This window comes from Protomyctophum parallelum, assembly GCF_964188405.1.
Source record: "Protomyctophum parallelum genome assembly, chromosome: 19".
NCBI lineage: Eukaryota > Metazoa > Chordata > Actinopteri > Myctophiformes > Myctophidae > Protomyctophum > Protomyctophum parallelum.
This window is the reverse complement of record NC_139717.1, coordinates 34,839,264-34,863,498: the sequence shown is the minus strand read 5'-3', so window position 1 is coordinate 34,863,498 and position 24,235 is coordinate 34,839,264. Positions and strand designations below refer to the sequence as shown.

The 24,235-nt window shown below is 43.5% G+C and overlaps 1 protein-coding gene across 2 annotated transcripts in view; it reads right to left on the bottom strand.

Annotated features, from left to right (window-relative positions):
* The window catches only part of rad51b (RAD51 paralog B), an 82,845-nt gene that overhangs the window by 10,089 nt on the left and 48,521 nt on the right, over positions 1-24,235 (bottom strand). The window contains exon 10 of one of the 2 annotated variants that reach the window (XM_083790854.1): positions 9,601-9,700. The exons of the other annotated variant lie outside the window; for it this stretch is intronic. Within the exon in view, the coding sequence (XP_083646980.1) occupies positions 9,630-9,700 (71 nt within the window). The 3' untranslated portion in view covers positions 9,601-9,629. Of the gene's footprint in view, positions 1-9,600; positions 9,701-24,235 lie in introns of those variants that run through there. 2 annotated transcript variants of the gene reach the window in all.

The following is a 24,235-nucleotide window of genomic DNA, read 5'->3' as shown; positions in this document are numbered from 1 at the left end:
CCTCTATGCCCTCAGTACCCGCATACCTGAGTAACTACCTAAAAAAAGTGAGCAACACCCACAGCCACAATACTAGAGGGAGCGAGAACAATGATCTGGTACCACCAACTTTTAAAACAAATATGGGAAGATTCTCCTTCTACAGCACTGCCACCCAAATGTGGAATGCCCTGACCTCTTCCCTCAAAAAATGCAAATCACTGATGTCCTTTAAAACAGGCCTGAAAATTCACCTTCCAGCAGACCAAAGGGAGGAAATGATCACTCCTCCCTTAGTTAAGTGACTACCCCCACATTTCTGACTAATAAAGTATTCAATCAATCAATCAAAAAAATTCAGCGCCACATCGTGTTGTACTGGATTTTTTTGATTCTGTAGTAGAATAGCGTTGTCAATTATCTGTATCATCAAACAAACTAAATAACACACACTGATAACATTTTTGTTATCAGTGTTGTTTTCGACCAACACCGTCGGGCTTAATCAGGCTTAAAGCAGAATCTTCTGTCTCAACAAATCCTTATAGACGATTTAGCAGACGAACTTACTCCAGAGCGACTTACAGTAAACAAGAACAACACATGGTAATAATTTACATCAAATACATAGAAACAGTCTTCAAGAATCATAAGCAAGCTAAGAATGTAATATTATCGGTCTAACAGTAGATTATCTGTACAGTGAGTGAAGTGTCTACATAAAATGCTACGGGCTGAGGTGGAGTCTGAATAGTGATTCAACAGTTTTGATTGCAACGGGAAGTTCATTCCATAGTTTTGATGCCAGAAGGAAGACGAGTCTGGGACCTATGGAGCGCTACATATCGGCTAGCAATATGAGTCCACAAAAGAAACGTCACAAAAACACCTCATGAGTGGAACATTGAAGGACTTTCGGTGACCCCTCTCTCTCTCTGAATTTGTTTTCTTTCCTTACATGCAAACAAACTAACCCTATAAGGGAGCGGACAGGGTCAGGGTCTGTAGAAAGCAGCGTGAAACTGCTCACACTAAAAACACAAAACTAACACAATCTCTACTTCCCCCCGCACTACAATGCCAAAGACCTGTTTGATGTCTTACATAATAGTTCTAATTAGCCCCCATGTCTCACACACTCACACACACACACACACACACGCACGCACACACACACACACGCGCACGCACACACACACACACACACACACACACACACACACACACACACACACACACACACACACACACACACACACACACAGGCTCTGGCCCAACGCAAACCTCACCAATAATCAAATCAAACTGCTAAATTACAGAGAGGGGGCCCCATTACAGCTCGACACGCAGCCCTGCCTCCCAGCGGCCCCGGTCATGGGAGCTTGGCCTTGGCTGGCTGCTGCACACACAGCCAGCAGTGGCTAAAGGCTTCCAGACTCGGCCCCTGATTACTAATAATGAGTCAGTGTGTCTGTGTGCGCGCGTGTGCGTGTGTGTGTGTGGAGGCGGAGGGTGTGTGGGAGAGAAAGCATGTGTGAGGAAGGAGGTTGTTGTTGTGTAATGCCTAGTTTATAATTCGTTTTACACCGGTGTTGTGCTGAACATATAGCCGATCTACGAGACCCACGATGCCTTGCTTCCGAGACGCATTGTGTAGACAAGCTAAGTGTATACAGTATACTGTAAGTGCACGGACGACACTTATGTGTACATCGCATATGCGTCTTAGCTAAGGACCCCAGGGAGAGGAAAAAATAAACAAGTGGCCAACTCTGGTACTGCAAGCTTGACACAAACTCTCTCATGGGAGGTAGTTGGTGATGTGCGTGTTCCATTGTCATCAAGTAAGTTGCTGACAACACCTGGAAGGAGGGTGTACTGTACTTCCGGGAGGGGGGATTCTGTGGTCCAAATGGACCCTTACAGGTGTGTTAAGTCTGGAGTTATGGTGTGTTTGAGAAGCACTGCTCTATGGTCTTGGTATGTGAGGGTGTGTGCACGACGTGCTCTCTCTTCTTGTCTGTGAGTCTCTCTTCACTGTTCTGTACCATGTCTGTACTGTTCTCCTCCCCTCCCCTCTGGTCCTCTCTGCTTGTCTGTGAGTCTCTCTTCACTGTTCTGTACCATGTCTGTACTGTTCTCCTCCCCTCCCCTCTTGGTCCTCTCTGCTTGTCTGTGAGTCTCTCTTCACTGTTCTGTACTGTTCTCCTCCCCTCCCCTCTTGGTCCTCTCTGCTTGTCTGTGAGTCTCTCTTCACTGTTCTGTACCATGTCTGTACTGTTCTCCTCCCCTCCCCTCTGGTCCTCTCTGCTGGTCTGTGAGTCTCTCTTCACTGTTCTGTACCATGTCTGTACTGTACTCCTCCCCTCCCCTCTGGTCCTCTCTGCTGGTCTGTGAGTCTCTCTTCACTGTTCTGTACCATGTCTGTACTGTTCTCCTCCCCTCTGGTCCTCTCTGCTTGTCTGTGAGTCTCTCTTCACTGTTCTGTACCATGTCTGTACTGTTCTCCTCCCCTCCCCTCTGGTCCTCTCTGCTGGTCTGTGAGTCTCTCTTCACTGTTCTGTACTGTTCTCCTCCCCTCCCCTCTTGGTCCTCTCTGCTTGTCTGTGAGTCTCTCTTCACTGTTCTGTACCATGTCTGTACTGTACTCCTCCCCTCCCCTCTGGTCCTCTCTGCTTGTCTGTGAGTCTCTCTTCACTGTTCTGTACCATGTCTGTACTGTACTCCTCCCCTCCCCTCTGGTCCTCTCTGCTTGTCTGTGAGTCTCTCTTCACTGTTCTGTACCATGTCTGTACTGTACTCCTCCCCTCCCCTCTGGTCCTCTCTGCTTGCTGGAAACAGTGAGTCAGCCCCCAGGCTCGTTTCATGTTTATCTATTGAGTGTCTCCAATAGGGAATAGAGGCGCTGTAAATTGCACCATTTCTCCATGCTGTCTGCCCTTGTCATCCTCCTTGACCTGCCACTGTGAAAAGGCCAACGTTTAGTACATATTGCAATTTATCAGTCTTTTATCCATCTAATTATAATTGAGTGTATTCACTCAGTGGCAATTTTGACCCCCTCCAACCCCTCATTTTCACCCAATGTTTCACGCCAGAATAGGGACAATATGGTTGATGGGGTAAAGTATCTTATCCATTACTGATGCCCATGTGTCTCAGGTGCTATTTACACGAGGATGGTGTTCATAAAAAACGGCAAAATAAAGTACCGTTTAGCGCTGTCATTTAGACGAGAACGGTGTTCTCAGGAGGTGAAAACGCATCGAAGTGAAACCGCCTCCCAGAGTGGAAATCATTCAGAACACCGTTTCCTATGGTCTCCATATAAACAGGCAAAACGGTGAATCCGCAAAACTTATGACATCATCATGGCTCATGTTGGCTCGCAGCGCATATGTTTATTACATTGATGCAGAGCCATATCATTATGATATAATGGAGTTCCTGAACAAGCCTCCCTCCTCGCCTACAAAGTGCTGCTCATCAGCGATGTTGAATGTAAAACCATGAAGTAAATAAAAAGCCTTGTGATAGACGGCAGCCGCGGCAGCAGCGTTTATGTAGCCTAATGTATTATAAAATATATACCATCCCGTGGCGCGCCCAGAGCCGTGTTGCGCAGGCTTGCGTGAAGGTTTCTTCTTCTTGTACGTGGGTGACCTGTCTATTTGGCAGCCCGTTATCGCCACCTAGCGACAGTATAGCATAATAGCACATCATATCATAACGTGTGCGTTCTCGTGTAAAGGGTAAGAAAAAATGAGAACGCAACGGGACTTTGACGTGTTATATGGAGATGGTCGCCGTCTAAAAGAGGCCTGAGTCTCTTTCAGTGTGGGGAAAAATATATTATATACAGTATATACAAAACACAAAAAACAAATTTTTAGAGTGGCCAATTATGTTTATCATAATAAAAATATATTAAAAAAGTACCATTGTTAAATATTTTGGAAACGTTTGGCTTATAATGATTTGCCACCAAGGTTAAGTTGGTTAAAAAACTGTAGGTTGTAGAACCTTGAGAATGCAACATTAATAGTTCACTCACTTCCACAATCACGCTTCACAATTTAACCACTTGAACGCTATAAACTTTGTTCTGTTGACTGGGGTCAAATATCTTTGGTGAAAATAACCGATCTACAAGTTTTACACTTGAAGATTTTCACCAAATGTTCACTTGTCACTTGATCAGAATAGGGACGTTCATGTGGCTAAAATGAATGTGTATAAATACACTTATAATGGTTACTATCTTTACCTAAATGCAACAGAAGGCACACTACCAGGAGATATACATTTACAAAGTTCACATAACCTCTCCTAGAGTGAGTAAAGAGATGCTGTATTTTAACGCAATTCCTCATAAATGGGTGGTTCGCCACTGACGTGGGCTTACGCTAAACCTCAAGTGTGAGTCATGTTCTGAAGAAATGGTCCTTTTCACCATTCTGTCATTAGCACACATGCACGGATGTAATAAATAGTAAGAATACACATGGTGTGTGTTTGTGTGTGTGTGTGTGTGTGTGTGTGTGTGTGTGTGTGTGTGTGTTTGTGTGTGCCTACATGTGTGCATGGGCACAGAGGAATTCTGACAAAATGCAACCAACCTGTTTGTGGCATAAACCTCGGAAACAAAGGACCTGGGTCATACACACCGGCCAACTGCTGAGGAACGCACATCAACGCCTCTATTTTCTCAGCCGACTGAAGAAGTTTGCTATGGGCCCCAAATCTCTACAGCAGTGCTTTTCAACTAGTGATCTGGGGACCACCAGTGGTCCTTGAGGGGGTTCCAGGTGGTCCCCCCAGCTAAATGATAGAACCAAATGGACCCTCATTAAGAAATTTATGAAATCAGTCGTGGCAACTGAGAATTTTAATCCTTGCATGAGTAGATGTGACGTTCCCTCCATCCAGGACATATACGGCGGCCATGCTCACAGGTTTAAAGATCCTTGCCATCCCAACCAATGGCGTGGGGCCACACTGTTCAAGGAGATGCGCTACCCCTGGTAGTGGTACCCTTGTGAGGGTACCACTACCTACCCTAGGGGACACGCGGAGAACATGCAAATCCACACAGAAAGGCCCTTTTGCCAACCTAGCAGTAGATTTCTAAACAGCTACTTCTCCTGGACAATCAAATTAAATGGTGGTGGTGTTCATAAGGATCAGCGCAATACATACAATACAATTCAACCCGTAAAGCCGATGGGTTTGGTCAATCAAATCTGGATGTTATGTTTGTGAGACCCACCGTCCACCCACCCACAAGGTAGCATTAATTTAGGGATGTGCAAATCCAGTGAAAGAAAATAATATATATTATTATAACCTCGGCTCCCAGTACCTGCCACTTGTTACTGTCCCTTGTCCACCCACAGAATACGGGAGTATAACTTTCAGTATTTATGCTCCATGGTACTGGAAATAGTTCCAGAAAGACATTAATCTGGGCGATTTAAAACGTTTACGTGATACATAAAAACACAGAGGTTTGCAGCTGCTCGACTTGAGCTTTTTATTAATGTGTAATTTGTGTTTTTTTGCTGTGTTTAATTATATTATTTTATGTTGTAATGACTGCCTGTTTGCTTTCTTGGCCAGGGCTCCCTTGTAAAAGAGATTTCCATTTCAATGGGACTCACCTGGTGCGCCACTTAAGCCCTATAAACGTCATTTATGGTACTGGTTCTCAACCTGTGGGCCGGGTTCCTACTCGGTCTGTGTCTCATAGGAGGGCTGTGGGCAGTTCAGAAACCTGTCCAGCAGTGATATCATTGTTAGGCAGAATACCAATTGTGGTATTTGATCATGACCATTAGTGGGGACAAATTATATGACGATAGGTGATAAGTGGTCCTTTAAGATTTTGATCTGTAGACAGTAAATCTGCTAAGTATTGTGATATTACATTTTGTCCATAATATGCCCAGTCCCAATACACCATATTGTATTTAGTAGTAATATTTACCGCACACACCAGCACACAATGACTACAATAAGCAAGGCAATAATCACATTATTGTACAGTACATGGATGTACAATAATAGATGAGATATCCCTTACCTTATCAATAATCTTATGCAACACACACACACCCACACACACACACACACACACACACACACGGTAGTGTAGAGGGAATGCTGAGCAGCAGCTGTAGACTGGAGGGAGAAGCTAGAAGCCATGCACACTGACAGGGACACCAGGTTCAAAGTGGTACATGGCGCTTCTGGTGAGTTCAGAGCAAGTGCATGCCACCGATCTGACGGCTTGGCCTGAACTCACGAGAGCTGATGGTATCAGCTGACTCTCCTGGTCACAGTGAAGCGGGCCAACAACGCGGCCCAGCATTCTGAGCAGACAGCTCCCGTTCTCAGCCACGCTAATCACTCCACTGCCGTCTAGTCACAGCAGGTGTTGCTGTCTGGTTTTACACTATGGTTTATTTACCGCATAGACAGACATGTCTTGGGTTTAATTGCACTCCCTGTGGGACGTCTTGGATGCCACTCGGGTTCACTTTGGGGAGAATCCTCAAGGGTCAAGCCATTTCCGTCCCAGATACAGAAACCATTTTTTTATTTTGTTTTTGCAATTAATGGTTCCTAAAAAGTTGTTTATTTGTTCGACGTCGTCAGGCTGATCTTTGTCTCTTGCACTCTTCTCTACTGGTTGGATTTTATTGATGAAGATTTAAATTTAGATGGTCGCCAGGCATCGAGGCGCTTAAGAAATGTAGCTCACAAACACGCCGCACTGTGTGAGCTTCTAGACCTGCTATGTCACTTCTGACTCAGGAACTATGTTACTAGGAAGACCACTCCACTGCAATTTACCACAGAGAAGAGCATGGTCTGTAATTCTGTATTCATGAAAATGTAAAGCGTGTTCTCTCAAGACATTTCGTAAGCGATACTTGGAGATGGGACAGGGCATCAGCATCCATCAGACTTTATTATTTTCTTTTGTTTTCCTTCCTCGCTTCCCGTCACGGTTGTTTTCTTTTCCTGTCCAAACAAAACGCTTCGCTCTGTGGGCGAAGCAGTGGCTGCTGGACATCTCCAATCGCTCAGAGGCAGAGGAGAGAAGAGGAAATGAAAAGCAGCGCTTCTGGGAATAATAGGCTTTCATAAAGACAGACAGACAGACAGACAGACAGACAGACAGACAGACAGACAGACAGACAGACAGACAGACAGACAGACAGACAGACAGACAGACAGACAGACGAGACTAGATACAGGAAACGTGAAGGAAATAAAGCCAAAAAGAGGTAAATGGAAGTGAAATGCGCATGATTGTGCAAAAAAAGACACAAAAAGTAGAGAGACAGAGAAGGGTAATGTGAGAGAGAGAGTGAGAGAGAGAGGGAAGGGGAAATAAAAATCAGAGAGAGAGATAATTGTGAGAGGAAGACAGAAACAGAGAGAGAGAGAGAGAGAGAGTGTGTGCGCGCACGCATGTGTGTATTCCTTTACAAGCAGCAGTGTGAACAAAGAGCTCTTTGTGTGTGTGTGTGTACTGTGTAGACAGAGTGAAGTGGTAGCGGGGCTTTAGGGAGTGTTAAACCCCGTACACTGACTGCATTCCTGCACTGCACTGATTACCAGGCCATTTTACTTTACCCTGCAACAGGAAACAACATACTTTTAACTCTTCCCGTCCTCAACAACCACACACACACACACACACACACACACACACACACACACACACACACACACACACACACACACACACCTCCCAACATGATGGGCAGGTGCAAAATAATCATAAACGAGACAGGCTGTAAATCCATCATAGTTTATTCTGGTTTTGCGTTCACATTAGACTATGGCTTATTCTATCGATCGTTTATGTAATTGGAGTGTTTGTTTTTTTGCTTCTTTTTTTTTTTTTACTTTTATAAACTTTTCACCATACGAAACATAGGGATTGATTATAAATTGATCCATTATCATTTTGTTATGATCAATTAAATTTATTGGTTTGATTAACTGTTGCACCCATACAGTACACACAAACCTCTATGTTGTTCTCTCTGTTGTTCACATGCCCTGCCCTCTCTCTCACATCTCTCTCCTCCTCTCTCCTTTCCACTCTTCCCTAATTCGTCCTATTAAAAGGCTCATTTCTCTGTCTTCACTCTAAACCAATTCTTTTAATCCACTTTCTCTCTAATCTTCACTATTCTTCCCCTTTAAGCCTTTATTAATTTATTTTCCAGTTGACCTAATCTGTCCCCTCCGCCTCAATAACGTTTCATTTGAATCTAAAGCTCCATTTATGCATCATCTCACTATGGTGTGTAGTACAGTACAGTGTGTAACAGACTCTAGTGAGAAAAAAGGAAACAAACAACAGAAAACAAAGCCAAGCTAACAGCTGGGTCACATTACTTCTCCTACACATGAAAACAGTATTCTAAAGACGAGAAGAGATCAGCAATGCCAGATTTTGGGAGAAACAAGCAGACAGGTCTATGAAAACCAGCCCAAAATAAGCAACTAGGCTGCATCACACTCGCGCAAACACACACAGAAGAGTCACAGCAGTGTGTGTGTGTGGATTCCATTCTACCAGATCGAAATACCCATACAAGAAGGGTTGCAAAAATAAAATACAAAATATGTGAAATCTTTGGAAAGAAATGTGAAATATTTGAAGAAGACAAAACAAAAACCTTTAACACAAATCTTTTTGTGTTGTGCGTCATATTTTCAGATTGGGGTTCACGGACAAATACACAATAATTTGGGGGTCCTTGACATGAAAACGTTTGAGAACTAAACCTAAATATACACTTTGGAGACAAGCCCCAGAAAACCGCAACCGCCAACGTTTACAAGTGACTTTACAGAAAAACAATCCCAAAGTTTGCTTACAAGAAGCAGACTTGGCAACAGTTGAAGCGAGACGCTTCCCACCACTGTGATGGTCACACAGCTCCTATCACAGAGTGGATGTGTTCTGGTGTGAGCCAAGCTTACAGAGGCATGACTCTGCAGTTTCAATCCCTGGAGCGGATGGGGACATCTTGACAAGGTTAAGTGAAGGAAAATATCCTCGCTAATGTGTGGAAATATGTCCAACTTCCATCCAGACTTTCAACCTGGCAGCCCTATTTGGGGCATTTAAGCTCGCAGATCGGTTATTTTCACTATTCACGGGGCAAAAGAAGTATATAGGGTTGTCCACAATCCACATACGATAAAAACTGTGTTCCAAATGGATCCAATGTTCATATGAGATTTAGCCATTACCATTTTACTTTTCACATATTTGTAAAACCAAAAGACAGACCAATAGCATTGTTTTACTGAAGATTACAAGAGCAGGGCACTTCTAGTAACTCTCGTTACTTCCACCCATGCAGTTGGACAGGGTTTGTTTTCAATTATTATAATTATTGAGAAGCCAATTAACTTTTTATCTAATGTAGTGGACGAATATTGAGATTATACACGTTCACAATGCATTGCATCGCAACAATTATTTCTTTTTTAATAATAGATTATTTCGACTGTTGCACACTTGTGGGAATGATCATCAGGCTACTCTGGAGAGGTGATTAACTTCTGGCTGAAAAAGGTCAAAGGCCAAGGTCCCGATTAGGTCTGCCTCTCTTTCTCTAGAACGGAAGTGCAGATTTTCCAGAAACATGGTGGGAATCATCAGTAGGCCCCGGAGAGATGATTAACTCTGGGTCAAAGAAGAAGAAGATTACCTTTATTAATCCTCGTGGGGAAATTCTTTTTTCAGTCTTTTTTTTCACACACACACACACACACACACACACACACACACACACACACACCCCCCCCCCCCCCCCCCCCCCCCAACCTTGCTCAAAGGCAACATGCCAGTGCATGTGAATTGGCACCTCTCCAGCTTCCAGTGCACACGCCATACTGATTATAGTGTAGTGCACATCTAGTTGCCACATTGTCTATAGCAACTTTGATGTGTCTAACATCAAGACATTCATATGTCGTAATGTTCCGAATTCAAAGGATTTGATGCAAATCATGCCAATTTCAGAGTATAGTTATGAGGAAGAGTCACATGTTGCGAGTTAAATTTATTGCAATGATGAAAATGTGTATGTATTAGGGCTGTCAAAATACCTGAGTTAACTGAGTAAATCAAATCAGACAAGACTGAGCTTCTCTTCTTCCCAGCTAAGTCCTGCCCCATGCAGGAGCTAACTATTTCCATACCAACACTTTGGTAACTTCGGTTCAAACATAACAGCCAAGAACCTTGGTGTTGTCCTGGACAGTCAGGTCTCATTCAAAGCACACATTACAGCGGTCACTCGATCCTGTAGGTTTACAAAGAATCCTCACCCAGGAGCCTGCCCAGCTCATTATCCAGACATCAGTCATATCACAACTTGACTATTGTAACTCTCTCCTTACTGGTATGGAACTTACTGGATTAAGAGTAAGGTTGCACAATATATCGTTATCGAGGTATGAACAATAGCAGCATCGCAAAACTTGTCAATATATCTTCCACTTCCAGCAACATCCCTCTGTTTTAGCCTGTGCCCCTCGGAAAATAACACTTAATATACAAAATATTCAATTTTAACTGTAATATCGTATATATTGCTATATTTGGCATAAATAGATTGACATTTTGAGAGATATGACATTTTGTCCATATCGTGCAGCCCTAATTAACACATTTTGTGTTATTACCGCTATGTGGCGCCCAGGACGTCTGTGGACGTCATTTTTTTGTGATTTTTATAAAAAATAACTAAAATGTGAAAAATAACATTGGGCATCCTGGGTCACTATTTTGAAAATGTTGAAAGGACACACAAAGCGTTAAGAGTGTCTGCTAAATGCCTATGTTGTAAATTGCAATTGTATGTACAGTATGTATGTATGCATCTGTCTCTGGACACAGCATATGCCAATTCAATCTGTTAAGATTATTACTGTATTACTGTATACAAATTACTGTATACTGTACATATGGTTATGTAGCAGGAAGGCCTTATCTGTGACTGTGTGACACATGACTTACTTGGAAAATGACTCCATTATTATACATGATTGAGCTAGTAGGCATTGAAGCTTTTTCTACAGTTCCACTCATTAAGCATTCCACTCATTGAGCAAAGCTCTGGATAAGGGCGCCAACTCAACACCTCAAATATACTATGCTGAAAATTAACACCCAATAACGGCCAAAACTAAAAAAAGAAAAATTCTATACGAGCACAACTACCACAGTGTGTTAACCACTTAAACCCTAAATACTTTGTTGACCTGGGTCCCCCAGGGGTATAGCCAGCTTGCCCCCTTTTTCCCTCCACACCGCATCCCTTCACTAAATATAGCCAATGTATAATTCACATGTTTAGTTGCCCATTATGAGATGATGACATGCCCAGAATGCATGTTTAATATGCAAATATTAAACATGTCCTGCACATACACTGCCACACTTAGAAATGAACACCCCAATTTACAACATTAAGAAACACAGACGGAAGCATTAACAGGCGGTGAGTTAATCACTTGAAGCCGATATACTTTCTTTGTTGACCTGGGCGCCCCAGGGGTCTATCTTGGACCGCTCACCAAACATAGATAATCTACAAGCTCACAACGCTTTGTGAGCTTGTAGATCGGCAATGTTTTTGCTAATTGCAGATAGCAATGTTTTAGCCCATTATCACATGCCCAGAATAGGGACGCTAGGGTTCAGGTGGTTAAAGATGTAGTGTTGTGTATGCACATACTAAGCCTCTGTCCCTGCCCACGCACAAACACTGGTACACTTAAAAGTCCTGTGTCCTGCCCACATATGCACGCTGGTACACTTAAAGCCCGGAAACTGGTTTCTAAAGAGATGTATACAAATCTCCTCCGATTACCCATAATCCCTGTGGGAGGCCACATGGGGCATTGGACTTCCTGGCACCCGTTTCTGTGCGACATCCCTGGAGGCACACACATTCATCCCCACACACAACACACTGCCTATGGAACCCAGATTGCAGGTGCGGCAGTAATTTGTGTGGGTGCTCGTGCGCACTCGCAAGCATATGTGTGTGTGTCTGTGCTTTGTTTTGGAAGCGCAAAAATTGCCTATTGCTGCATGGTGATTATTTATATCCTATAAATATACATAAGTATAGTTATAGCGGATATAAATACTGTATGTGAGTGTTGAATTAGGGAATGATATTCGCCATGCATGAAAATCACTTGTTTTATCGTATTAACATGTCGTCCCTCCAAGCTCTACAGCAAACTGCACGGTCACTATATCAATATACTTTTGTTGTACAAAGCAGGACATTCATGGACTAATTAGAGTGTGCGCGCGAGTGCGAGGCCGACTGTCCTCAGATGATGTCAGCAAAACTGTTAATGTTAGTTGATTCATCTCTAACATAACATACAGTAACGTAACATAATTGCGTTCATATTTTATTCAGCCTTTATTAGCCAGCTGAGTCCCATTGATATGGTAATCTATTTTACAAGGGAGCCCTGGCCAGGAAAGCAAGCAGTCGTCATTACAACATAAAATAAAATGAAACACAAAGTAAAATAACATTTATACAAACTCAAGTCAAACAGATGCAGACGTCTGTTTTCTAACATCTGAAGTAAACTTTTTAAAATCTCTCAAAAGGATGAAGTGCTCCAAATTAATGTCCATCTGGAACTGATTCCAGGAGCATAGAGCATACTAAAAGCTACAGTACACTACCAATGTGGAAAAAAATCACACCTGTGTGAAGTGAGGGGGGCTTTTATCATCGTACATCATGAAAATGACTTAAAATTGTCAATGGGAATGGGAATTTAATGTTTGTGTAGGACAAAGTTTATGAACACGTACACTAAAAGTTGGATATAGGAGGGGTTAGCTCCCCTCACCTCAAATTAAAACATTATGGATCTCAGAGTCCACAAGGGAATTCCGTGGCTCCGATGTGGATCTTGGACTGCATGTGAACGGCACAGAGGCCCATTGACTTCCAACAACAAATTAAAGTTAAATGAACATTTCAAAAAATATATAAAAAATATATAACAATGAAATCAGTCCAGTGGTTTCCTAAGATTAGATGCACACTCAGAGAATCTATTTCAGAGAGTATTGCAGTCGCTGTACCACACTGTTGTGACGAAAAGAGAACTGAGCCAGAAGGCAAAGCTCTCTGTCTAGCGAGTAATCTTCGTTCCAACTCTCACCTAAGGGTCATGACCGAAAGAATAAGGTTGCGAATACAAGCGGCCGAAATGTGTTTTCTTCGACGGGTGGCTGGCATCTCCCTTAGAGATAGGGTGAGAAGTTTAGTCACACGAGAGAGACTCAGAGTAGAGTCGCTGCTTCTTCGCCTGAAAAGGAGCTAGCTTAGGTGGTTCGGTCATGGTTAGATGCCTCTCGAGGGTCTCCCTAGGGAGGTCCTCGAGGCACGTGCCACTGGGAGGTTACTAATCAGTGTTTCCTGCAGGAAAAGGCCTTGGCATGGTGCTGGGCGCGGGGGGACCTTCTGGCGCGCGGCCTATGGCCGCACGGCGAAGATTTTGATTAATTAATTAATTAATTTGATTAATAAATTAAGATTAATTTGTATAGCACGATTTATTTCAAGCATGGCGCAGCGCCATGCCAACAACATTGTGCAGGAAACCCTGCTAATGTTTCTCTCTCGTGGAGCTGTTGCCCCCGCGACCAAACTACGGATAAGCGGTTGAAGATGGATGGACTCTCAGAGTTACAGAGCCGCCTTGGTGGTCCCCAGACCCCACATTGAGAACCAGTGATGCATTGTGTATGAATTGATGGCACAGATAACAGAGGGGCGTTCAGTGATGGCCTGGGGAGATGGAGAAGTCACTCCACAGGAGGAAGTGAGAATGTTTATGCTCACTATGCTAGCTTCATTTCCCCTTTATGTTGTTTGGAAAGGTTTGAAGTCCAAGCGCCAGCACTGGGCAGCTCATGTTATTACCCCGGCATGGACAAACATGAGGATGTAAATGTTCTGACTCCGACAACATAGTGCACAATGGAGAGACCGATTGGTTAGTAGCTGACAGAGATGGATAGAAGGATGTGCTTCCCCTATTTGTGAAACAGTGACTGTACAAAAAGAGGCCGATGTTTACAATGTGACAGAGATTAGTGTAGTCATGGCCACTGGCCTCCTTTGTAACTCTAGTTAACTTAAACTAGGACTAAAACGAAAACTTACATTTTATGACGTCGTCTGAAACCTTGAAGTATCCGGAGACGGCCGGTGGAGCAGGGGGGGGGGGGTTTGGGGTGGACAGACAGTGTGGGTGAGGGTGAGGGGGGTTAAGTGAAAGTTGGCCCCCAAATGAAAACCCTGCTTATGGGGGATCAAAGCTGAGCTGACTGGAAATTTAATTCAAAGAGGATATTGGCAGTCCCAAAGGCTTCCCCTGTTTCCTGTAAGTCCCCCCCACTGCACGCACACACACACACACACACACACACACACACACACACACACACAAACACACTTATGTTTCTATATTTGTGAGGGAATCAACATTTTAGGATGATTTTATGAATGCCATTTCTTTTAATTGCCATTTTAACGCAGATAAAGCCAAAAATATTTTCAGTGCATGACAGTATGAATCGGGTTTAACTCTAGTCTAACCGAACCCCATCAACCTAATTTAAAACTAAACGCCTAATCCTAACTCCAACCTGAATCTTTTCCTAAATCCTTTTTAACCATTAAAACAACCATTTCTCTTGTGATGAGGACCAGGCAATGTCCCCACAACAGGCATTTCTCAAACTTGTGGGGACTGGGGACACAACACACAAGTATAGCAATACACGTGCACAACTACACTCACACACACGTGCACAACCACACACACACACACACACAATGCTGCCGGTAATAGTTTGTCGTTAGTCTTAATGCTGTGCCCACTGAACAGGGCTGCCATTATACCACCATCCTCAGCGCTCTGAGTCTGCACCCCCCCCCCCCCCCCCCCCCCACACACACACACACACACACACACACCTCTCCTTTTCCTCTCTGCACATAACCAGACGGCCGTGTCTCTCTCTCTCTGTGTCGTTATATCCCTCTCTCATCTGTTACACTCTCACTATATCTCCTACCTTGTCTCCTTCCCTATCCCTCGTGTCTCATTCTATTTCTCTAACCCCCCCCCCCCCTCTCCCCCTTTCCCTCTTCTCTCGTCAGCCTGAGGCCTCTATTTTTCCTCTCCATTGATTCTGTTTCTGTCTCCCTCTCTCATACACCTGTGGTTCTCAAACATGTTAATCTCAAGGACTCCCGAATTGACGTATGTACTTGACCACGGACCATGGATCCAATAAGAGAACATCTGCATTGCTACAATTTACTCAAAGTTAATCAAAAAGTGTTCAGTTTACTTCATTTTCAAATAGACAATATTTGGACACATTTTGACAGATTTAGCTGAGATCCCCCTGGAGCCCCCTCAAGGACACCTGGGGGTCCCCAGGCCCCACTTTGAGAGCCTCTCTGTCAACAGCGTTTTTCTTCTTTCTTTCTTCTTTCTTTCTGTTTCATCACAATAGCTCTCCTCTGATTTATTAGTATTATTTATGGTGTCTGATTATGCTGATCATCTTGTATGTTTTGTTTCTAGATTATTGTCTCCACCAGGCTGAAGGCACAGGGAGAGAGTATGTTTTGCACTCCGTCCCTGTACAGCTAATCTCCGGCACCGCTAATCCGGTCGATGCCAAATTTTGCACACACTCCCTGGATGCCAACATGAACCTCTGCCCCAAATTTTCCAGAACGGCCTGTTATAGCGCCACCAGGAGGCCGACTTGAAAACCTTTTTTTTTTTAGATTCTGTCGCAAATCGTTACACACTATCTCTATAGTCATGTGTTTAAGACGGATCTGTCCGATATTTCATATTCCATCCTAATTGGCTAACATTGGCTTTCAAAGTTTGCAGGATTGGCCCGTTTTGAACGTTTTGAACACAGCGTGCAATTTACGTGAAATCTTTCACAGACTTTCCTACTAGGCTGAGGGATATATCCCACACTTTTCACATTGGCCTGTTATAGCACCACCAACAGGTGGATTTTTGCTAAACACATTTTTGGAACACAATGCCTCAAATCATCCAATTGCCATACAAGGTAAGAAGAAATGGCACATTGGCCTATTATAGCACCACCAGGAGGCCACAACCTGACCTGCCCTGGTGGAGACCTGTGCTCAGAGGGCCACCTTATCTAGTATGTTTTTATGTTGGGGACCACGGATGAAATTGTGCATTGTTTGCTAAATCCTGTGTATTTACAATGCATTACATGTTTTGATCATTATTACATCCATTCCAAATAAACAAATAAATTAAATGAACTGGAAAAATCTCTCTCTCAGCCCATGGTGACATAAGTGGCTGGACGTTGGACCCAATGATCGCTGGCAGACTTCCAGTTGGTTGAATGTGTCTCTCTCCGTCACGTTTAACAGCCATGACACCGTGCTTCCTCGCTTGCTGGCCCACTCTGCAAATAGGAAGCACTGCTGCTTGACCTACTGTATGAGGAAGAGGTGCAAGAGGACGTGTGTGTGTGTTAATTGAACAGCAGGGGTCTTCCAGAGGGAGGATGTGGTCTGCACTGTGTGTTTGTCGGCTGTCATGACTGGAAAGTTCACAGTGCACTGAGTACAAAGACCGGGGGGGTGCGCAAACACACACACACACACACGCACGCACGCACGCACGCGCGCACGCACGCATGCGCGCGCGCACACCCTTGGTGTTATTATCCCCATTTGTGACTCTGAGAGGGTACACATGCAATTTGGTTACATAAGTACCTTCTCAGAGTTAAACTCTGAGGATTGCCTCTTGGCATGTGGACCAGCACAGCAGTGTTGAACACAGAGGTGTGGTCTGTGGAACAGCACAGCAGTGTTGAACACAGAGGTGTGGTCTGTGGAACAGCACAGCAGTGTTGAACACAGAGGTGTGGTCTGTGGAACAGCACAGCAGTGTTGTCGTAGAGGAGGAGTACAACAAACAAGGAGAGGACAGGACCGAGAAGGAATGACAGTGGCCAAGAGAGAGAGGAGCATTTTACATAATGTGCCGTGCACGCACGTGTGTACGGCGTGCACACACACGCACGTGACCCACAGGGAGAGACAGCTAATCCCGGTTAACAGCTGGTGCCTGCAAGCCACATCACAGTGGTCATTACCAGGATGTGTTAAGGAACACTCAGTTTAAACCGGCATGAATAACCACTGGCTGGCTGACTGACAGACAGACAAGACTCCACTGCTTGCGGTGGGCAGTGATTATCTAACCGTTTCTTTTCTGTATTTTTCTTTTCTTTTCTCTCACAACAAACTATGAAACGAGCTTGCAACAAAACAAAAAGAATCTCACCCACATTTGTTTTTACACCTACCTGTAAATCTGTGACGTGAAATGAAAGCCGATTCTGATTCTTGCACATATTAACGTGGAGTGAGCCAAAAGGAACACTCCGGTCCTTGGAAGAATGAAGGAACCACTTCATTGTCAGAGTTAAATTAACAACGGATTGTTACACAGAACAACTTTGCAGACGGGGGCACACAAACAAACCACTGAGGCACACACAGTACCTACTCATAACAGAATAAGCTTGCATATGGCTCATAATGTGTGTCACATGTCATGTCGTCTCGTCTAGGCTGTCTTTCTTCACCGCGCGGTGCAACAAAGCTGAAATTCCTCAAAACTTTAAATAAATAAACTGCCCCCCCCACCACTCCCCCACCCCATTAAACAACATACACACACACCGCAAAATCCTCAGTGTTCATTTATCCCTTTGTAACTCTGAGAGGATGTAAATAAGTAAGTAACCAAATGGACCCGTTACATTTGCCCTCTCTCAGAGTTAAACTTTGTGTGCCTCCTCGCCAGGCTGGATGACAAAACAACAACACCGAGTCCTCCTGGCGCCATTGTGGGCACCGTCTGGGCACCCAGCTGAGCACACAGCTGGACTCGAGACAACATGTCGGCCAAACATGAAACTCTTGGCGGAGTGTCTGTGTCTGTCCCCAAAAGGGACACAGACAAAAGGGTACAACGGGTTCTCTTACAAAGCCCCCAGCACGACTCCGGCATATTGATCAGATCGGCGGTGCAACGTAGGTATGCTCTAGATGTGAGGGCCACGTAGTAGCCCAAACTTCTAGTGTTTGACAATATCACAAATGTAATCATTTAATAAATAAATTACAACCACATTTCGAAAACTGTCATAATAAACCTCATAATGCAATGCATTATGATGTTATAGATCAGCAATTACTTTTGGTATAACATATCGAACCCTATATATATATATATATATATATATATATATATATATATATATAGTGTTACAGCTAAATGACAAAGCACTCAAATCACAGTACAGCCAACCAAATATAGCTTTTTCTATTTCTGGTACAATTTAGGCATTTAGCAGACGCTCTTAATCCAGAGATATTTACAGTAAGCAAGAATAACATTGGTACCCCAATCTACATCATCAGTGCTCCCTGCTCAGTGCTACATACTCTCAGAGACCCGTAAGGGTCCATTTGTGCGCCTGGTGGTCCCCTGGCGGCCAGAGCCCACGTTGAGAACCAGTGATCTATAGTTTGCTGAGCACGCCACAGCAAGCCGTTGCTGTAGTAGAGCATGGCCAACTCTCCTTCGAATAAAGATAACAAACAAGCGATTGCATGAATCCATACATACGTGCTGTACATACATTACATAAATTATGCATCAGAGGTGAGCCTGTATCAACCAGGCTGAGCAAACAGCCCAACTAGCTAACATACCTCAGCTGCTAGACTTTGCGGAGAATTACAGAGAGACCGTGCTGCCAGATCGAATCATATTTTCGCACCAAATTTTCGCATAAATCAGTGGAGATGGGGGTTCGTCGCACGCACACACACGCACACACACACACACACACACACACACACACACACGACAATGGTGTCCGCAAACAGACAATCAGACACACAATGGGCGGAGAAGCAGTCCTCAACATCAAAACAGGTGTCCATTCAAGACACGGAGACGCACGTATCTGCCTGAGAAAGCACCCGGTATCAAACTGCAGGTTTGAAACATCTCTGTTTTCAAACCCTTGCATTCCAGAGGTTTTGACATGTGTTTCGCGGTCACCTTGCGACGTCTTAATGAAAAGCATGAATGTGGACTCGCACTGCGAGGAGAGAAAAGAGGATTTTGAGGGGAACACAGACTGAAGGAAGTGAAGTGAAACTGAATCCTACAAACAAATCCTTTTGGTTTGGGACCACAACATGACGGTGCCAGCAGCAACGAGGCCTGGGAGTGATCTGTCAAGGAGATGACAGGCTAGTCAAGTCAGTATTCCATCCTCTGTATCCTCCAGTTTCTAAATAAACTTCACTATTTTGCAACACATTTGCTTTGCATATAAATTCCTCAGTTTTTATTATACTTAGATGAATGAATATATGGTCGCCGTTAGGAGAAAAGCTTTACAACACAGCTACTTTCCAATAGATGTCACAAGATTTTCTTTGGACGCACACACACACACACACACACACACACACACACACACACACAGTCTATTTTGTTGTGCGATTGTAGTTTGAAGAATGAAACTATGAAATAGGGCTAATGAACTACGGAGATCCAAGGTTTCTGCTCAGCAGCCACAATATACCTGAAGTTGATTAGAACAGTCTCACAACACTAGAACTATGAACCCATGTACAGAACTGCCAGCAGTCACCTCTCCCCTGCTTCCTTTTCAAACAACGGTTAACCAATCAAGACCCGAGGCCAATTCTACAAATGTCTTCTAAATCCCAACAGTTTCCAGAAAATGAATGTTGCTATATCAGTGCTGGTGTTCAAACCTTTTCATATCAAGGACCCCCAAGAATTTCAGAGTATATATATATATATATATATATATATATATATATATATATATATATATATATATATATATTTTTTTTTTTGGTTGATTAGCCAAAGTATAAAATAATAGTTATCTTTAATCTAAAATCACACAGATGCTACATGTTGACAGTAGATAGTCCTCGTGTCACAACAATGATCATAATGATACCAATGAACCAGACAGAAAGAGAGGTTATCAGCCAGGCCTTCGCCGTCTCACAGCCTTTAGTGCATGAAAACGATAGCCGCACCCTCTGTCGGTGTCACTAGACACAGGTTCTAAATCATCCTCTGTCGGTGTCACTAGACACAGGTTCTAAATCATCCTCCGTCGGTGTCACTACACACAGGTTATAAACTGTCTGTCTAGCATCAAATGCTGGATGAGTGAGAACTTTCTCAAGCTAAATGAGGATAAGACAGAAGTTCTCATAATCGGTTCTAGTGAGCAGAAATAATCAATAATAAGCAGACTTGGCACCTGACTGTAGAAAGTAACAGTACAGTAAAGAACTTGGGGGTCATTATTGATTCTGAATTGAATTTTAATTCACACATTAATCATGTTACCAAGATTGCCTTTTTTCACCTTAGAAATATTGCACGAGCCCAGGCCGTAGCGTAACGGTCTGGGCACCGGACTGGTGATCCAGTCGCGGTGTGCCGCGGGTTCGACTCCCGAACCCGACACGGCCTTTACCGCATGTCATCCCCCCATCTCTCTCCCGTTTCCTGTCAGCCTACTGTCTGTCCCTTAAAAAATCAATAAAAGGCGTAAGCCGCAAAAAAATATCTTAAAAAATAAAAATAAAAAAAATATATATATATTGCACGAATCAGAGCCTATTTGTCATTGGACGATGCAAAAACGCTAATCCACGCCTTTGTTTTTTCTCGGCTTGATTACTGCAATGCACTTTTTTCTGGACTGCTTAAGAAAACAACTGACAGATTACAACTTGTCCAAAATGCAGCAGCCAGAGTTTTAACTAGAACTAAGATGAGAGAACATATTACTCCAGTTTTGGCTTCACTGCACTGGCTTCCGGGTGTTTTTAGGAATGATTTTAAAATTATTTTACTTGTGTATAAAGCTCTCAATGGTCTCGCACCTTCCTACCTACTTGACTGCCTGCCTAAATATGTCCCAAACCGCCCCCTAAGGTCTTCCACTGCTGGCCTGCTCACTTTGCCTAAAAAAATGGCAACAACAAAATACGGGGAAGCAGCTTTTTGCTTCTACGGGCCGACGGCATGGAACAAACTCCCACTGTACCTTCGACAGGCAGCCTCTGTAGACATTTTTAAAGCACAGCATCAAGACCCACTTCTACACCCTTGCTTTTAATTGATCTTATTATCAATATTGACATATATATTGACATTATTCATGTCCTCACTGTATTGCATTACTGCTTGTTTTTTAATGTTTATGCCTTGCTTTTCTTTTCTCTCCATTGCTCTGTAAAGCACTTTGATCTGCATTTCACGTCATGAAAGGTGCTATACAAATAAAGTTTTATTATTATTATTATTATTAAACCACCCTCCGTCGGTGTCACTAGACAGGTTCTAAACCAGGTGCATCAGGGGTTGTATAAGAATAAAAGTTAATGGTTGGGATGATCGTAAAGAGGCGGCTTGCACCTTTTGTCTGGAGGTGTGACAGTGGCTGTGCTTTGATTTATAAGGCTCTAGAGATAGCAGTGGTGCTCACACTACTAGCAATACCATGTTGTAAAAATACTTTGTAACAAGTAAAAGCGCACACACACAACCCTACTGTCCACTACTCACACACACACACACACACACACACACACACACACACACACACACACACACACACACACACAGACACAGTCACACACACTGTCAGGTCTGTGCATTCAATATCTTAATTAAGTCAAAGTGTTAAAATACAGAAAAGCAATCAGTATGCAGAATTACCACAATTCAGAATCAAAATTGGACTAGTATTTATTAAGCCCAATTTCATAATAATGGAGATTTTTGATTAGTAATTCAAAATTATTTTTTTCTTTATATTCTATAAACGTATAAAGTAACTAACAATTAAAGCTGTCAAATAAAAGCAGTGGAGTAAACAGTGTTACTGTAACGCCATCATATAAAGAAGTCGAAAACGGCCAATCGACATAAGACCACAATGTGTTGACGTCCACCTCCATGAACGTGCTGCAGTTCCAGTTTTGGCCAGCAGTGGCAGCTTCAACGTTGGACAGCCGTTCTGGGGGGGTGTTGTCGCCGCACGACAGCGGCTAAAGACGAAGTACACAAGATAAGTTAAGCCCAAGTTGCTGACGCATCTCTTTGCACCAGCCCCACTGACAAAAAGGAGGCTATGGGTTATGTACGACAAACAAAAGGAGGCACTGTAACGTTATCGCTGCTTTCTCCGCGACGGGACAAAGGGTGATCAAATTATACTATAGATAGAGAGATGAAAAAGATCATGGGTTGAGGAGGACGACGAAGTGTTTAATCCTCACCCCAGGGCCTGCCCAAAGAAGAATGGTCTAGCGTGTCTCCATGTCATGGTAACATTAAGAGCCGAGTCACTGACGACCTCGACCACAGAATGCAGAGAAATCACCCCGGCGTGGGAAAGAAATAACACGGGGAAACAAAATTATCTCCCGTCTCTTACTGGAAAATCTATTTTCTTTGTCTTTTTCTTTTGGTGAGACGATGGGGTTTCCGCATCTCCCATGATGCAACAGATATCATTTGTGCCAGGTCGTGCTGCCTCAGTGACAAGATGGGTCAGAGCAGGGGGACTGAAATGGTGCCGCCCCCCCCCCCCTCCCCCCCACCACCACCAGGAGTCCAGATGGACCCTTAAGGGTGTGGCTTCAAATTGCTACACCAAAATATCACACTGATAATGACAAAATTATAGAAATGCTCACTGACATACTGCATGCGACACGTGGTCCATTTGGTTCCCAACTAAAAACAAATAATTGCTGGGGACCCCCCTCAAGGATCCCTGGAGGTTCCCCCACCTTGAGAACCACTGCGTTAGTATATTAGTTTGATCAACCGGTCAAATCTGTACCTCATTTTGTGTGAGAGAGACTAGTCTATCACGTAGCGCTTTTTCCCCCTGCATATTCAGATGGAAACATCATCCTGGAGCTCGCTCATGGAAAAGCACGGTCTGCTAAATATCAACCTGCCTGATGTGTTCATCCCACTGACAATACAAATTAGCGTTACTTCATCATCATTGTCTTGTACAATATGGATTTCACTCAATACCAAAATTGCCCGCCTGCCAAATAAATTACTGCTTTTGCCTGGCCTGTTTTCAAGTGGTGTACAAAGCTAGAGAAGACAGTCAGCCATGCAGTCTACAGTTTTATTGTATACCGTCTCATTTTGAGACCAAATTAATCTCATCCACTCTCACTTCCATGGACCACGGCGACCATCTCAATAATCGCTTCAGTTCAGACTTTTGGTTGATTACCGGTACTTCTTTGTCTGACATACAGCTGGATCAACATGGGTAACTGGCTCATCCATGTGGGAGATTAAGTCTGTCAGTGAGTCAGGATGTTATTAATAGTGCATAATTTTCAGGCCACTGTAAAATCATAGGCTGTCTTTGTTTTGTTTTTTGTGATTGATCTCTTTTCAACTCATGTGCAGCCTGTACCTGTTGACAGTTTTAGAGAGTACCGGTAGTCATATTACTATCATCATCTCACCACAGTGAGATACCAAACTATCCAAATGGAAACAAAACAATGTTTGTGATTTTGGGTTGACTGTGTCCTTTTCCAAATGACGTCAACTGACATCGACGTTAGCCAAGACATGTTCTCAGCCCCGTGAGGTCTCTCTCTCTCTCTCTCAGGTTCGTCAGGGAGCATTGTATTCATCAGTATCCATATGGAAACATCACCTTGGAAGCCTCTCACGGAAAAGGACAGTCCACTGAATATTCCAGAACATCGAGTCGACTGGAGACGGGAAGGCAATGAAACAGGATCCTCTGCCTGCTCTGCTGTTGGCCAGGGATTATCAACTTTCTTTTATTTATTTCAAGGACCCCCAATTTGATGAGATTTCTGTCTTTGTAGTTATAAGAGTTATTTATATAATAAATCGGTTACAGATTTACGTTTGTAAACAGTGATTCATCGTCATAAATCTGCAACCCAATCCAGATTGGAATCACACCGGTTTGATT